The sequence below is a fragment of the Protomyctophum parallelum genome (genome assembly GCF_964188405.1).
Source record: "Protomyctophum parallelum genome assembly, chromosome: 2".
Taxonomy (NCBI): Eukaryota; Metazoa; Chordata; class Actinopteri; order Myctophiformes; family Myctophidae; genus Protomyctophum; species Protomyctophum parallelum.
Window position 1 is genome coordinate 52,460,631 of NC_139699.1, and position 18,560 is coordinate 52,479,190.

The 18,560-nt window shown below is 42.5% G+C and overlaps 2 protein-coding genes across 2 annotated transcripts in view; one reads left to right on the forward strand and one right to left on the reverse strand.

Moving 5' to 3' along the window:
- Positions 1–18,560, forward strand: part of LOC310854671 (transmembrane protein 266-like) — a gene marked incomplete at both ends in the record, with an annotated part of 166,648 nt that overhangs the window by 16,880 nt on the left and 131,208 nt on the right. The window lies entirely within an intron of this gene.
- LOC310876962 (E3 ubiquitin-protein ligase TRIM21-like) lies at positions 17,243–18,538 on the reverse strand (the record flags this gene model as incomplete). Its single annotated transcript, XM_083790610.1, has 1 exon — positions 17,243–18,538. One exon carries the CDS (start codon positions 18,536–18,538, stop codon positions 17,243–17,245), a length of 1,296 nt encoding a protein of 431 aa, XP_083646736.1.

Here is an 18,560-nt window from a genome sequence, read left to right on the forward strand (position 1 = left end):
CAATGCAGTGTTTGACAAAGAATATGCTCAGTCCTTAATAGAGACTACATCAACTAAATCTACTGTTGGGAGGCAACACTCAAAACATGGATCAGAACACTCAAATTCTTCAGCAAAAATCGCGGATTGTGCAGCAGAATTGGCTGCGAAACAAGCAGAAATGGAGATGGAGGATGTTATTGCTGCACAAAAACAAGCTATGGCAGCACAGCAACAAACTATGGAAGCAGACATGGCAGCACAGCAACAAGCTATGGCAGCACAGCAACGTGCTATGAAAGCAGATATGGCAGCACAGCAACAAGCTATGGCAACTGAGCTCAAAAAGCTAGAAAATCAGAGGGATATTAAAGTACTAACTGCCAAGCTTAAGGCATACTCGGAAGCAGACTCAAGCGAGGGCTCTGAGGAGAGATCAGTTCGTAGCAAAATGGCCATTCATCAGCCAGTACCAAAAAATGAAAGAACAATAAAAAATGGAAACAAGACAGACATACAAAGTGCAAGCAAGAAAGAAATAAAAAGTGAAGGAACGTGTAAGGACTATGTACAGTCAAACAGTACCAACAATGAAGTGTCATTAGTTCAAGCCCTTTATGACACAATGGTGCTTACCAGACTACCTGCACCTGAGCCCTCCATCTTTACAGGCGAACCACTGAACTTCTTAGAGTGGAGCACGAGCTTCAAGGCATTAATTGAACGCCGCTGCACAAACACAGCAGACAGGCTCTTTTACTTGCAAAAATATGTCGGAGGAGAGGCACGTTCTGTGTTGGAGGGAAGCTTCTTCAGGAAGGATGAAGAAGCCTATGATCAGGCATGGGAGGCACTGAATGAACGCTATGGCCACCCCTTTATAATCCAGCGTGCCTTTAGAGATAAACTGAAGAACTGGCCAAAGATTGGTTCACGAGAGTCAATTAAACTAAGACAGTTTGGTGATTTTCTTAAAGCTTGCAGCAATGCCATACCACATGTGAAGGGGCTTCAATCGTTGAACGACTGGGAAAAGAATCAAGAGATGCTCCACAAACTCCCTGACTGGGTGACCTCTCGGTGGAATCGCATAGTCTCAAAATGCCTGAAAGAAAATGAGGATTACCCTAGTTTCAAAGAATTTGCAGAGTTTATTGCACAAGAAGCATATATTGCATGCAATCCAGTGAGCTCCTTACATGCGCTGAAACATATGGAAGAGAGGCAATCCAAAGACATTACGCACCCAAAGGCAAATGTGTTGGTCACAAACTTAAGTACCAGAGATGAGCCAAAAATGGTGGCAAAGACACACAGTGCAGGAGGTAGTAGTTCGGAGGACACTTCTGAAGACGAGGAAGTAAAATCTCCCTCAGCCTCCTCAAACACAGTCAAATGCATATGCTGTGAAGAGTGCCACTTCATCTACAAATGCAAGACGTTTTGTGACAAGTCACTTGAGGATAAGAAAAAGTTCATATTCGAAAATAACCTATGTTTTGGATGTCTTCGAAGAGGACATGTATCGAAAAACTGCAAGCAAAAGGCCACTTGCAACATATGTAAGAAATACCATCCGACACCCCTTCATGAAAATCGTCCGGTTGGAGATGAATCATCTTCTCAGCTTGAACAAGTAGAAGAAAGCACCTCATCCCTTTCTTGCTGTGTAAACAGAGGTGATGGTGGGAGCACATCCATGATAGTGCCTGTATGGCTTTCCTCGACCACCACCCCTGAAACAAGGCCGCTCCTAGTGTATGCCCTATTGGACACCCAGAGTAGCAACACCTTTGTAGACAAGGAGGTGTGTGAGAGAATGGGGGCAGTTATGGAACCAGTCAAGTTGAGGCTTACCACTATGATGGGAAAAGACTCCATTGTTAATAGTGAAAGAGTTAGTGGGCTAAGAGTTAGAGGAGTTGACTCAGAAAGTCATGTTGACTTGCCACCAGCCTATACCAGGGATTTTATCCCACATGAGCGTTCACAAATTCCCACCTCAGAGACGGCCAAAGGGTGGAAGCATCTGGAAGGCATAGCATACGAAATGACAGGGCTGATGGATTGCAAGGTAGGGATACTAATTGGGTATGACTGCGCAAAAGCATTGGCACCACGGAGAGTCATCACGGGAGGTGACTACGAGCCGTATGCTATAAAGACTGACTTAGGATGGAGCATCGTTGGCAGCATACCACAGAAAGTAAAGAAAACAGAGGTGACTGTTCTGTGTCATCGGATATCAGTCAAGGAACTTCTGCCAAGGACACCAGCTGCTGTCATCAGAACCCTTGAAGCAGTCAACAAAATAGAGACAGCGGAAGACAGAGGACAGTAGAGACACAAGTTCCACAACACTCAGTCTGGAAAAAAAAAGGTGTTCAAGAAATTACTGAATTTATTATGTAAACCCTAAATTGCAGTAATTGGTGGGAGTGTAACTGTCCCAGAACGAGAGACAGTGGTTTCAGGTATAAACTTAAATTATATAAAATATGGTTTTGGTTGTGCAACATTTATGATCATACTTGGATAAAAAGGTTGATTTCATTATGAATAAATAGAATTTAAGAATGGCAATAAATATGTCAAAAGGTTACATTACAAGGTAAAAATACACAATTTGGAAGGGAGTCACATGATCAGAATGTCACGTCACTCACATGACGTCACCTGTCAGTAAGGGTCAGAGGTTGAACGGACTTCCTGGAGAAAAGTTGTATGTTTTGGGAACGTCAGAGAGAGACGATATTAATCAATCTGCACATGGTTCAAAGGCGCACACGGTACATATTCTTTGTGATTTCATTGTTATGTGTTGTTGTGGATTGTTTAACGTTGCTGTAATGTAGAACTATGGACTTTGTTTGATCATTTGAATGCACATGTGTGGACTCTAATTACTGTTTACAATGTGTACGGACTCAAAAACTGAACAAAATGTCATTGTTTCCTTATTCTAGTTTTCACGGTGTCTTGGTGACTGGAGGAGTTGAAAGTCGCATGACAAATAAAACCAATATCAGACATCTGTATGATGCGTGGACATACTTGAACCTGTACAGCTACAAGATTCCATTTAAAGCCAGTGAGCGTGAGCCGCAGTTACGCTGTATCTGGTTACATCTCCACTACATATTAATTGGTATGCTAATAACCCCAATTTAAGTTAAAAAAGGGTTAGGGGAGGGGATGATGTTAGTGTGTCACTACAGTGGTGTCATTCCATTGGGCATTTTGACTCGAAGGCTTTCAGCTTTCAGGAAGAAACCAGAAGACATTTGGATATTATAACCACACATGGGGTCATAAGAGTAACTCCATAGACACATACAAAACAGAAAAAGAAACAAAAATCTCCATCTTTAAGTCAATTTGAAGGAACTGGCACCGTACGTGAATATGTGTCTCCAAAAACATTGCTGGTAATTAGGGATGCACAATATTGACATTTTGGCCGATATCCAATTACCGGTAAGGTAAAATCAAGATACAACAGCGATATTGCAGTACAAGTTTCTACTAGAAGGCTATAGGCTACAGCCGCTACACCTTACGCCTGTTATAGCCTACAGTAACTGTCATTCTGGGATACAGTGAAAGGCCTATTGAAAAATGGAAGAACTGTATCTCAAAATCATCAAGTGCTGTACTCTTAGATACTTTCAACCACTGGCCCCTTGGTGATGTTTCACTGCGGTTGTTTATACCGCCCTGTGTGCATGAGCGATTCCCAGTAAACTGCGGTGGCGCTCTCACTTTCCATAACGTCCCTCTCATTATTGGAACCGCTACTGTGTGATTATGGAATGTCATAATAACGCACAAACATTGCATGCGGCCTCACGTCTGCATTGGCTTTACAGAACGCTAGCATGAAACCTGGCTGAGTTCTGTGTGCTTGCCAAGAAAGAGCAGCAATCTATGAACTCACCTTTAGGGAAATGGGGCAAGGGAAATTACACTTTTTTTTATGGCTCTCTGCAATGAGGAATGGGAGAAATAGAGACGGGCCGCTGTGAGTTCAATCCACAGCCATCAAAATGATAATATATCAGGGAGAGGAATCTGTCGCCCGCTTCACCAACTCTCCCAGGGAGAGTGGATTGCCTTTACCCCCACAGGTTGTATTAAGCCTGATTACTACTTTGACGCACCGTGGTGTCGCACCTCGACAATAGCCGACCTACAATCTCACAATGCGTTGTGAGCTTGTAGGTCTGCCATTCTCTGAGCATATAAGCTCGGCATTAGGAGGCTTATTGGCTCCCAGAGGAGACTGGCCGTAGTGTGCCCTGGGGACAGCGAGGCACATGTGGCAGCGATGTTTGGCAAAGAGCGTGCGTGCGTGTCAGACGAGAGTGTGTCTGCTCTGGAAATTGAGAATGTCACGGTCACAGTGTAGGTGCTCTATCAACACGGTGCCGCTTCATGGAGACTAAGGAGTGATGGTGCTGCTGCTAAAGCAGCCTTGGACTTTTTAAAGGGGATATTCTCATCTCCAGGTCTGACAAGTTTTTATGCGTCCAGTTCAGTCAGAGAACTTTCCATGTGTCATTTGGGATGTTTTTGGGGATGGAGAGTAGAGTATGAGACCTCCGCCCCATCGCCCACCCCCTCTTCCCCCCCACATAGTTCAGTACTCACTGACATGCGGCAGGCCGAGGCTCATGAGTATTTCCATTACAATGCACCATAACTGCATGCACACGATGCACCTTCAGGAACGATAGGTACACTGTACAGTAAATGTACTGTAGGAGAGGTTGGAGGGTTTGAAGCACGCACACGACGCGATTGTTTCCAAACGTTTTTAGATCTACAACTTGTGAGATTGCTCTTAAAATGTTTTTTTAATGACATTTCTTTGATTTCTTATTTATTCATAGATTGATTTTGGATGGTATTTTTTGGAAAGTATTTTGAAATAATAATTGAAAAAACTAAATGTTGGAAACAAAAACAAAAGGGATATACTCTCGAAAAATGGGACCGTGACCCCAAAATGGGTTCCCGCTGGGCCCCAAACCCCTCTGTTTGGGAACCACTGCTGTAGATCAGCTATTCTTCAGTGAGCGCACATGGCTGTACGACAGGGCATCTCCTCTCTGAGCAGAGAGAGGAGGGGGCGACATTGCCGGAGGGTCGGCAGGGAGGCGGATGTTCTCCGCTAGCATCGGGGGGGCAGTTCTAGCTGCAGTGTTAGCAGTTTGGCCAGTGCCATGGTATGTGGAGTTAGGTTATTAATAGAGTTGAGAGCATCCATCTTCCTGTCTGGAAGGAGCGAGGTGGCGTGGGTTTGTGTTCAGAGTTTTCACGCCCGCCCACTCTCCCTCCAGTCATCAAGATGCTCCTCTTTGTTTGCTTGCCCTTTTTTTTTGCAGGTCGGAGAGAGCGTTGTTGTTGTTTTTTGTCCTCCCTCTGAGAGAATTTCAGCTTCGACGAGTGTGTTTGTGTGTGCGCTTATATTACTATGTGTGTGTGAGGACCATTAGTAAGCGTATTCAAGAAATAGTTGCAAGGACAATATTAGATTAGATTCAGGTTAGGGTTAGTATTAGGCATTTTGAGGTTATGTTCAGGGGTTTGTTATTAGAGATATGTCTGATTTATACTTGAATAGTATGGTGCCTGTGCCCATGCACCAACAATAGCAGATCTACAAACTGTGACGCATTGATCAGCTTGTACAGTAGATGTACAGTACGTTACAAATAGCAAAATAAAAGTAAAGAATAACATTCATAAAATTAGCGTTCTACAATGTCTATGTCCCAACAAGTATAGTAACAAACGTGTGTGTGTGTGTGTGTGTGTGTGTGTGTGTGTGTGTGTGTGTGTGTGTGTGTGTGCGTGCGTGCGTGCGTGCGTGCGTGCGTGCGTGCGTGCGTGCGTGTCTGTGCACGTGAGAAAGAGAGAGAGAGAGAGAGAGAGAGGGCTGTGAAAGTGAATGTCTCGAAGCGATGTCGAGGGTCAGCTCTCATCACACCTCACATCCAGGCTTTAAACAGACAATATATTAATTTGTCTCTACTTTTTTTTTTTTTTTTTTACATTTTCGGCTATAATGACTCCAGGTTGAAAGTGGTATAAACTGTAGTGGTAACCAAGACTGGAACTTTCCAGACCATGTGAAGTTCTGTGATTTCTAACGAAAGTAAAAATAGATGATTTATTTTATTTTTTGATTTGATTTGATTTATTTAGAAAAGCAATCATAATACAACATTATAATCAGCGATTCAAGGATTACACAGTAAAGTCCAAAGACGTATTTCCACTAGAGCTGGGACTCGATAAAAAAAAAAAAAACTAATTAATCAGAGGCTTTGCGATTAATTAATCTAGATTAATCGCATTTTAATCGCATATCATTATTTGACCCGAGAACAGTGAGAAAGCAATTTTTTCAAATGGATTTTGGTATACTAGTGAATCAATGAATAGTGAATACATAAGTTTAAGCAATAAAACATTGTTTTTGTAGTAATAGGGGTAATAATCCTTTATTGAATAATTGCACACAACTGTGCTGTAATCCACGCTACCATCGGATAGCCTTTTAAATCCTATTTCCAATCCACGGGGACAAGCAAAGTGATCTCAGCGGCTTCCCCCAGTCTGGTGAACTGTCTGCGGTTTCTGGTGGTGTTATTGTCTGAAGAGGACACGGACACTTGGTGCGCAGGTCCGTCTGAAAACTGTCCAGTGACAACGTTCCGCGGTGAAAAAAATAGTGCGATTAAAATGCGTTAATTTTCTTAATGCATTAATTTTTCTGTAGTTAATTAATCGTAATTAATCGCAATTAGTCCCGGCCCTAATTTCCACTGATGTCCTCTCACACTGAACGGAACAATACTTTTAAATACATCACAACAGTACATATACATTACATACACAACACAACAAGTACATCCCTACCCATCCCTCTAAGATGGCCCTTTATAGAGCGTCGCAGTCCCTCCCCCTTTCATGGCCCAGGAAATGAATCTCAATGCATTTTCCTCATAGGCTTTTCAGAAAGTATTTATTTAAAGAGCTTTTAAGCGTCGTACGAAGCCAACTCTTGTCGTGACAAATCATGACAACACACACAATATTTTGGACCAAACAAATAATTACAAAGAAGAAAAACAACAAAAAAGTATTAAAACATGCCGTTTTTTTCTACTTTCTAATTCTTTGTTTGGTCCAAAATATTGTGTGTGTTGTCATGATTTGTCACGACAAGAGTTGGCTTCGTACAACGCTTAAAAGGTCTTTAAATAAATACTTTCTGAAAAGTCTATGAGGAAAATGCATTGAGATTCATTTCCTGGGCCACTGAAAGGGGGAGGTGGGGGATGCTCTATAGGGGAACCTTTTCCAGTAGCCTTTGTTTAGTCTTCTGTTTAAATGTCCTCAAATTGGATGTCAGTTTAACACTGGTTTCCAGGCTGTTCCACTGTGTGGCTCCTATTTACATTGTCTATTTTAGCTTTTTGGGTGGGATTTTTCTTCTTCTTAGGGAATCCCAGAAATCAGACCTAATTCTCAGAAATCAGACCTAATTCCCAGACCTCCTGAGCAGGGCCCGAATTAGTCTCTGATTCGGAAACAAATCCAGAACCTGTGAAATACGGTACACTGCAGGGCACTGACAGCACGCTGAGTTCTTGTAGTGGAAAACAGCCCAAAAAGAGGCGTGAGGTGTGGCATATGCCACCCCGGTGATGTGCGCCCCGTTTGCCAGACCAACAGACAGACACATATGTTGACACTGTGACATGGCTGCTCCAAAACGTTGGGAGCGCTGGGTCCCATGCAGCGCCAGATGGCACATCTAAATCTGTGAGCAGAAAACATACAAGATGTTCCTACAGTATGCAAAGCCACCCACCAGTCACGGGCCAAAGGTCCAAAATACAACAAACTGGCCTGGTTTGCTAAATTCTGAGAATGCTGCCGGGGGGATAGTATGCTAGGAGAGATGGGGAAAATGCTAGGAGCGATACTAACCTGACTCCGCCATATGGGGCGGTATTGAGTTCACTAGTTGTGAAACAACCCTAACTTCTAATTCGTAACCCTGACCTGGGTTGTTTTCTGCATTGTTATTTTTTATAATGGCATATCTCCAGAATAGCCACGCCAGGTTAAAAGTGTCCCAAAGTTAATTAACTTGATTGGAAACAAGTTTTATAATTAGATGAATTACCTTGAAGTGTCATCATGAGATAAATGTGATAACTTTGACGTTGTTGTTAACTTTGACGTTCTTGTTAAATTGATGGAGTATGTTCAAGTCCTGCTCTGTGGGATAATGGGTTCTTAGAAGGGCGTTCGCTCGGTCCAGTCAATTTGGGCTGACTTCATTAGAAAGCAGCTGGACGCTGCGTGAGCGTGCGACCTGGGAGTGGTGAGCGGTGTTCTTGTTATCTCACAGGCTTCCTAATCCATTCGCCACAGGGACGGCTGCAGCCGCCAATAAAGTGTCCAAACAAAGGGCTCACTGTGCGTCAAGAATTTAGTTTTCCCATCTGTTTCTTATGATGGGTCGGCCCGGTCCATGTATAGGCATATAAAACAGACAGAAGTTATGTGGTTATTATAGCTGCAATAACTTTTACTGTTGAGCTACAATGTTTAAGGGGAGTTATTTCCATTTGAGTTTCATACAATACCTCTTGTTAACCAGCATGGGATCTGCCTGTGTTAACAGCTGAAACAGCCATGTCCCAAGGCGGCCCTGCATATAGTACTGAGGATGTTGTGGCGGCCACATTCAACCCTTAAATAGGCACAGTTAGGATCACCTTGAGAGAGAGCGAGAGAGAGAGAGAGAGAGAGAGAGAGAGAGACAGAGAGAGAGAGAGAGAGAGAGGCAGTCAGTCAGACAGACAGACAGACAGACAGACAGACAGACAGACAGACAGACAGACAGACAGACAGACAGACAGACATCACACAACAAGTACAATTTTGCGGTACTTTTACTTACTTACCCTGAGGGCGACCTCGCGGGCGCGCATCCGCCGGGGTGACGGCAGACTGCTGGGCGAGTGCTGGCGATTTGGCATGGGGGTCAGATCAACATAATGGAATGAATTCTGTACTGTATATGGAGCGTGTCTTGAGTGTACAGGGTTTGATGAGGTCAGATCAACATACAGTATGGAATGACAGAACAGGTCAGCTCCATATATGGAGATCTAAGGGTGACAGCAGGGGCAGTGTCTATGAGTTTACAGGGTTTGATGAGGGGCCGGGCCTTAAGTTTCGGGCCTGTTGAGAACTTTTTTTGCCGGCTGCCATGAGGCGTGACCATATATGGAGGTGTGACGTGATAAACGGAAATGCAGTTTTTCATAGTAAATTTGATTGTTGGACAGCCACTTCAGAAACTTTATACATCCACGTATGATAACAGCATCTTAAGCTAAGGTTAGCAAGAAATATCACCTCTAATACTAACCATGGAGAATATAGGTTGTTGAGATATGGGGCTGTATTTTGCGTGTCTTAAGTACCAGGTCTTATTCCCTAACTTGAGTAAACTAAAGACCTGGAGGCGTGATCAATGCTCTTTGGCCACTCAGAATAGCCAAATGGCATTGATCACGCCTCCAGGTCTTTAGTTTACCGTAAATCCTCCAATAAACTCCTCCTTTCTATTAATTACCGGGCCCCTATTAATCACCTGGAATGGCGTTGAATTAAGTAATAAATTCCGGCCTCCTTTTATGAGCCGGGGTTTTTTGTGTTGTTTTTTTCCCAAGTGCCGTATCTGTTACTTTCGCTGCTCTGGCTGGCTGTGCCTGTCACGTCAGCGTCCACTGTCCAGATGCCGTGGCCGCGGTGCTCGGCTCGCACACAATACAACAACAAAGTTAACTTCGGGAGAGAGCCCCCACAGATCTGCCCTTCATGCAACGAACGTTGGTTCTATAAACGGCAGACCGATGAGCGCATGGGGTTTTTTGCAGCCTGGCGCACTGGCGCAGCTCCATGCGCGTTGTGGATCTCTCATTTTATGGAACGAACGTACCACCGGTATGCTGTTAGCTTGTTGCTAACGGGACCCTGTTAGCAACAAGTCTCTCTCTCTCTCTCTCTCTCAGACGTTCTCTCTAACACGTCTCTCTCTCTCTCTCTCTCTCTCTCTCTCTCTATCTCTCTTGCGCGCGCGTGTGTTCTCTAACACGTCTTTCTTTCTCTCTCTCTCTCTCTCTCTCTCCCTCCCGTTGAAGCACTGCAGTGTTGCACTGTTCTGATTTGATATTACCTGTATATGAAATAGCCTATCATACATTTTATTTTTATGTTATTATTTGCATCTGAACTTGTCAGTAGCCTAACTGTAGGCCTTTACCACAGTACTGTGGTAGTCTATCTCAGTTGAAGTTATATACCGGTATATTTGTGAATGTGACCAGATTTGACTGAGGGACTGCCATTGTATTTTTATTTTTTTTCATGTCATATGAAAGCAGGGAATCATATAGCTTCAAATGACAATGACATTGGTTATTCAAGTTAAATTGATGTGTTGATGTTATTATGGTATTTACCAGCATAGGCAATATGCCAATAATGGAAAAACAGCTAAAATGACCATTGAGCACCTGCAACTGCACTGTTCAATATTTCATGAGGACTTGGTTTCAATAGGCTACATGAGCCCAATACATTTTACTGTGTTCTAACTGACCCAAAATGTGATTTGTTCATTATGATCAGTTTGATAATTTGAAATAAATTCCTCCTTCTTATAGCTGCCTCCTTTCAATAAAAGCCCGGTATCGGGATCGGTTGAGACAAAAAATAGCCCGGGTTCCTAAAAGAGGATTTACGGTACTCAAGTTAGGGAATAAGATCTGGTACTTAAGACACGCAAAATACAGCCCATGGTGTCCACCAGTCGATTTTGAGGCTAAATCAGGAGTTGTAGTAGCCATGGGGTAATTTAGGCAGTGGACATTGCTCCTATCTTCATGTCTTCATGATATTTAATATTGGTTTGTTCTTTGTGCTATGTCAAATGTGTGTAATTGTGTATATGTGTTCTGCATACTTGGCTGCTGGGTCGCAAGACCAATTTCAGTGTGAACTGATAATAAAGTATCACTATCACATATCACAAATGCGATCTACAGTCGCAATTACATTGTTTAATGTTATACTTTGACTACTTTTGAAAACAACAAAAACATTTAAGCCCTATTTTATACTTTGTCCATTTGAAAATAGCAGATGTACAAGCTCACATTGCGACGTGTTGTGAGATTGTTTTCGAAAAAGTTATTATGGTAGTTTTGTGGTAGTCTCAATAAAGAACGTCTTTCTTGTACCTGTAGTGTACGGGCTCCATCAAATATCTACTGAAGTTTCTTTAGCCCAGCACCCAGCCTGTCGATGTGCGTATTCTACGTCCGCGGTACTTTTGTGGTGCCAATACTTTTGTTTGTTACTAAGGTAAAACATTGTGGTATTTCTACTGCAACTGCAAGTAAAAAATAAGATTTCTTCTTCCACTTGGTGGTGAGTGGTTAATATTCACAGACATGTAAAGTGTGAGATTGCCTTTCTGGCTAAGAGAGAAGTGGATGAATTGTCCAGGGAAATCTCTATTAATGCAGAGCAGCTTGTCAGCTTCAGTGCACATGTCAGCAGATATATCTCCATTTAGACCACTATTAAAAGCTAATTTTCCCATCCAAGAGCAACTTGTACATTAATCTTGTACATTAATGCATGGGGTACAGATGTACAGTAGCCTATATGTATTGAACTAGTACTTAACAATATCGATATGTATCATCGACAATGATGTACATATCACAAAATACTTTTAACATATGGCAAAATAGATTATTCCGCTTGTTTTCAGGTTTTTCTTTAGATTAGAAGAAAATATTTTAAGTGGAGCAGTGTGAAACTGTATTGCTGCTGTTGATCAATAATGGTCTTCTGTTGTTTTGTTATATTCTTATTACTTTATTATGTCTTATGTCTTATGCACATTGCCAGTAACTGTAATGGTACATTAGCTGTATTTTAGGGAGGTACAGAGGACAGGAGAGATTCAATGTTGGTCTAGTTAAACCCTACATTTATACTGCATGAATACATTATTTCCATGTTTAAACCTTTTTGAAACATTGAACTTTAATTTGATGAAGTCAATGATCAGGCTGAAACCATTGTAGTTGGAGTCATACACCTGCACACCCTATGTCACTGTAGATGACTTGGGAGGTGAAGCGGCAAACAGTCGACGCCAGCGTCCTCACTTCCCACATTCACACACCAATGGTGGCAAGATCACACCGACTGACTCTGTATCTTTGTCACTACTAGTACATACTGTAATTGGTCAAGGCTGTGATGGGGCTGTTTTTGATGGAAATCCTGCAGGATTAAAGCATATCAGTGAACCACAGCGTATACTAACATTGTGCCCTGCAGGAAAAAAGCATATCAGTGAACCACAGCGTATAGTACCTTGTGCTTGTCTATCAAGAGAAGGTGCAGTTTGCCGCTCTGTGTGGTGCTGATGTGTTTTAATCAATGGTGCAGGGGGGTCGCATTGGTACTGTAATGGAGAACCTTTCAAATGTAAAATTAATTAGCTGCAATCGCACTACATCAGGGGAAACTCAGCATATATTTTGTGCTTAGTTGGTACACCCATTCATCCGCGCTTGCTTTCGCATGAAGCTGTGTGTGTGTGTGTGTGTGTGTGTGTGTGTGTGTGTGTGTGTGTGTACTTTTATTTCTATACTCGTGAGGAACAAATGTCCCCACAAGTACAGTAGAATTTTGAAAGCTAGACATTGTGAGGACAAATTTCCCTCGATCCGCACAAGATAAACGTTTTTTTTATGTTAAAAATAAAAATAAATATTGTAATTAGGCTATACATTTAGAGGTTTAGAGGTTAGTGTAGGAGTTGTGCCTAATTCATATGATCTACAAGCTCACGCCACAGCTTGAGACGTGGGCTTGTAGATCGGCAATTTAAAATGGCATTCATTCATTAAAATCGCTGTTGCTCCTCCTCACAAGTATAGTTACAAACATGCGTGTGTGCGTGTGTGTGTGTGCGTGCATGCGTGCGTGCGTCGTGCGTGCGCGTATTGAATTGTGACATGTTGAATTGTGCAACCCTGTGGAAGACACATTTTGTTTGTGGGGGAGGCTTAAAGCGGGCGCACCGGCTGTCAATGTGTTCTGTCCCGGTCGTTGGGTATTTGTCAGGTGAAATTCAACATGTCGTCAGCAAGACAGGGATTCGTCATTAGAGACATTTCTGCTCCATTGCCTCGAGAAGGGGGCACATTTCTCTCACCCACATTCTTTCATTCTTTCTCTTGTTAAAAGCACATTCCCAAAGCCAGTAGTGGTGGGACGTACATTTACTTTCAACTTCTCAAGTACTGTACTCAGTTAACTTTGAAGTTATTTTACTTGAGTGTGTACATTTGTCAGTATCATTTGTCAGTACTTTTATATTTATACTCCACTACATCTAGGGATTCGTCATTAGAGACAGTTCTGCTCCATTGCCTCGAGAAGGGGGCACATTTCTCTCACCCACATTCTTTCATTCTTTCTCTTGTTGAAAGCACATTCCCAAAGCCAGTATTGGTGGGACGTACATGTATTTTACTTGAGTGTGTACATTTGTCAGTATCATTTGTCAGTACTTTTATATTTATACTCCACTACATCTCAGAGCTAAATAGCAGTTGTGGACAGGCCACAGGACGTACCGGTCATATTACCGGTGGGACGCGGCCGTAGGGGGCTGCTCAAGTTATGATACAGTATATATATATATTTTTTTTGACAGGCAGGCAGGCAGAGTGACAAATAAACCCTCTTCTGTCTTGAATCCTTTTGCCAGCATTCTTATGAGAGCAACAAAGGGTTCTGTTGGTTTGTATCATTTATGTTGTTCTGTAAAAGTGGTGGTATTATATTTGTTTGTTTGTGTGTGCCTCGACTGAGCGGGCGGTAGAGTTTCTGCTGTCTGCACACTGATTGTGGCGGGCTGGTCTGGGCCAAATTTGCACAAAAATGACCGGGCCGAATCTTTGTCCCAGTCCAGCCCTGCTGTACTTTTTACTCCAATGCATGTTTTGGTAATTAACTTTGTAGACATAGAGATTATTTCAAAATATACATTAATATACATTATGAATTTTGTTTTCAAAATTTGTCACACTTAAAAATAGAAGAAAAAAATATATATAGCAGATGTTCAAGCTCACAACACGATGGGACACGAAGCCAAAGTACAAAAAAGGGCTTAATTGGTTATTGTATGTTTTGTAATAAATAGTCAAAATCAGTTTTTTCAAATATTTGTAGTGTAGTAAAAAGTGCAATATTTGCAATATGGGTTGTAGTGGAGTAGCGTAAAGTATTGAAAAAAATAACTATTCAAGTAAAGTCAAAGTACCTCAAAATCTGCCTCTATTTCTCTCTTACTGGCATTCTCATACTTTTCTCTGTGTGTCATCTTCATGTTGTCACAGGGTGAAGGGCTAGCAGCCGAACTTCTCACCCCAGGAATAGATGTCATTCTCAATTTAAAACAGCCAGGATGAAGCTGCTAATATACACTAAAACTGACACGCACGCACGCACGCACGCACGCACGCACGCACACACGCACGCACGCACGCACGCACGCACACACTCACTCACTCACTCACTCACTCACTCACTCACTCACTCACTCACTCACTCACTCACTCACTCACTGACTGACTGACTGACTGACTGACTGACTGACTGACTGACTGACTGACTGACTGACTGACTGACTGTCGGCCCCGAGCAATGTGGTGCCCTGGTGGCAGGATTGTCATGTCTCACACAAACATTTAACAACAAACATTGGATTCAAATAAAGATGTATTGAGTGGCTCCCTCTTGTTGCCTTAAAGAGGATGATTTGTCAAAATTTGAAGGAGCTTTTTCAAATAATTATATAAAAATATCCGACCAGATACAATGGTTTTCTTTTTTCTTTTTAATGTCACTCACTGTAGCCTTATTTGTCATTTCCACACTATGCAAATTTCAAGTAGGCCAAATAAACAAACCAGTCTAATCCTCACCTCTATTAATGTTTATTATAAGAGTTCTATATTACTTTATTCTACTCTTTGGGAATTTTGTCCTGTTTTTGTAAGTAACTTCATGGAATAAATTGTGGCCTACTTGCAATGTTGCAATCATATTGTAGTTTTACAATTTTTCTGGTTCTTTCTGATATGTAAAAAGCTGAAAAATGACCATGGACCCCTTGTGTCCCAAAGCACTGTACATATACGTTTTTTTTTCTTTCATCTGTCACATTTGCAGTGCAGTGTACACCTACCTTTCAGAACAGTGTATGCAAATAATGATGAAATTATAAATGATCCATTTATACCCTATATATCCTTCCATATTCAGCGACATATTGAACGACATTGTGACTCTGGAAATAGATATTTCACAACATGCTGTGAGCTTGTACGTTGGCTATATATCGCTTTTTCTTTTTAACATTTGTGAAGAATTGCACAAGATTGTCTCTTTACATATGGACCCCCCCCCCCCCTCTCTCTCTCTCTATTCATCATTGTAGGATGTTCTAAAAAAAAAACAAGAAACCAGTGGCAGTGCTTTAAAGCACTGTCTCTCAATGTCGGGTCCAGGGACTTCAAGTTGTTGCTGTTAATTTAACTCTGAGAGTGTAGAAATGGAACCATTTGTACACTCTCGGAGTTAAATTAACACTGAGGATTTCACAAGATCGGGGTCCAAGACATAACAAGTCATGTCAAATGGAAGGTCTGTGGCCTAACCGGGGGTCCTTGAAATTAAAAAAGGTCACTGCTTTGGTGGTTCTATTTTAAATATGCCTTAATAATTCTTTGAAAACGGCATTGGGTTTCCTGGCACAAAATGTTCTCAGATGGGGGTCTGTGGTCAAATACATACGGTACGAATGTGGGGGTCTTTGACATGAAAAAAGTTTAGAACCACACTGCTTGAAGGAAAGTGATGAGGCCATCAGAGCTGTGAGGGAAGCCCCCCGCCACGGTTGGCACATTGCTATTGATTACAGCTCCTGATTTAATCTCCACCCCTGTTCTCCTGTCCCGCTCCACTCCATCACCTGAGCTCTGGAGACTGGCGGAGCATTGACTGCTATATCACCCTGAGAGAGAGAAAGACAGAGACAGAGGGGGAGAGTGTATTCAGTCAAAGTGGTGTTGACCCCTGAATGCGCACACAGCAGGTCTTGTGTATAGAGGTACATAAGCGTGCGGCTTCCTACAGACAATGCAGTAGCATAGATAATAATAATATAATAATAAATATAGCGATAAGACGGGGCCGAGCCATAGAAGCAATAAAGCAATAAAGAAAAAAGATATATGCAATATGCACGATAAGCCATAGATACACTGATGACTGAACTCGAGAGAAAGAAGAACACGTAATTAACAAATGAGTGCTTATCTGGTTGGAGACTGAAGGGGTTGTTTTTTGTTGTTCGCTGATTGGCTGAAGGGGTTGTCTGTCAACACTATACACTCGCAGCCAACCATGCAGGGTCCGGCAGTATTTGTGTGGAGACACAAATACGTGGAAATGCGATTTCAAGGGGGAGTGGTAAACCAGGCTACGAGAATCATGTGGTTAGTGTGGATCATATACTCTAGCTATCCTATACATTCATATGATTGGCAGATCAATGAGAGATCTAAAGGTCAAAGGTCAGGGGTGCTTTGACGAATGACTGTGAGCTTCAGTTCTTGACCGTTTCCCATGACCCTCTACCAAAACGACATCACAGAACTGCCAAAACTGCGCAAAAAATAATAATAACAATAACAATGACTTTCCTCGCTATTCTTCCTTCTTCAACTTCTAGCATTTGATCTTTTTCTTTCGCTGCTTGCAAACTAGGGTCATCCTACGAAGCACCATCCGGCGCTGCCATGCTACACTTTCCCCTGCTATACCTTGCGGTCTCGGATCTCTTTCAGGCTAGCCCCTCCTACATAGAACACCTGTGTTCCTCCCTCTTCTTGAAATAGGTGTTCACCACAGCCATTCCCATTCTACAACCAGTAATCCTTCTATTAATTCACCAAATCTCTGTCACTCTGTCCTGGGCAAGTCAGAAAGTGCCTGACAAAACGTACTCAAAGGCTTGTGCAGTGCCGATAGACCAAGGGTTTCCGAGAACCAGGAAAGAAGCAATACATTAGAGATCAGTGCCCATGTTGACAGGAGATATTATCAGAGGAGCAGAGTTTTTTCCATTATTATTGAGCTCAGGACAGAAGTATGGGTACAGCCTCTCAGTGAATTTGCAGCCAGTGAAAGAGTATACGTGAACTCTGGACTCTACATCATAAAATGAGACCAGACCCTCCTCATAATCCACAATCACTCCTATTTTCTGTAGATCTCTTACAGGGAGGAGGACAGGAGGGTCAGCATTAGCCTTGTACTCATTTCCATTCCTCAACCTTATAGTCCAGTAACCATTGCTGGGTGCCAGTTTGATTTGTCCCTTCCTGTTGATGGACTCTCTGGCCACTCCTAAACTCCAGTCGGTTTTCCCTCTCACCTGTACCTCGTAGTAAAATCTTCCTGAGAAGCTTTGGTTTCCTAAGACTGAGGGACAATAGGAGAATCTCTCTGTGTTGTTTGGGAGATTCTTCCATGTGGCTCCACGATTCACTTGTTTCCCATCGTCAGACAGGATGAGTTTGCAGTGTGCTGTATCAGGGTCGAGGGTTACATCCACTGCATATTGCTGGATCGTCCTCAGCTCAGCATCACACAGCTTATTCTGCATCTCTTGATTGAGTGTCTTCTCCAGCTGAGCTACAGCTGTTCTCAGAGTCCCCACATATGAAGAGGGATTCACTTTGATTGTTGTACAGTCCTTGGTGGGTGGAGGGGTGTTGGTGGTTATGTTTTGGAGGTGATCTTCATTGTGTGTGAGCTGTTTCAGCTCAGAGCTTCTCTTCTCTAACTGCGTGAGTTCCTTTTCCATCTCTTTGATGAGGCTCTCTGCCTGTTTCTCTGTCGTTTTCTGCTTCCCTTCAATCACACATGTGAGCTTAGCATGGCCTCTCTCAATACAGCTCACCAGAGCAGTGAAGACCTGCACACTGTCTGCTATCTCTCTGTCTGCATCTCTCTTGCTCAGCTCTACCGAGTGTTTGAGCTCCTGAATCTTCAGTTGTCTTTCCCGGATCATCTGCTGAATTTCAGCATCTGTCTTTGCTTCATATTCTTCTTTCCACTTGTGACTCTTGAACTGATGAGCGATCTCAGAAATAAAAGTATTGATATATACTTCTGGTCTCTTATAGAATATTTTTGTACACAATGGACACTTGCACACATCACTAGTGTCCCAGTAATGTGTGATACAGCTTTTACAGTAGTTGTGTCCACATGGAGTGGTGATTGGATCAGTGAACACGTCCAGACAGATCGAACACAGGAACTGCTCTTCAGACAGGAGACTGCTGGCAGAGGCCATTTCTACAGGTCCTTGTCGACGT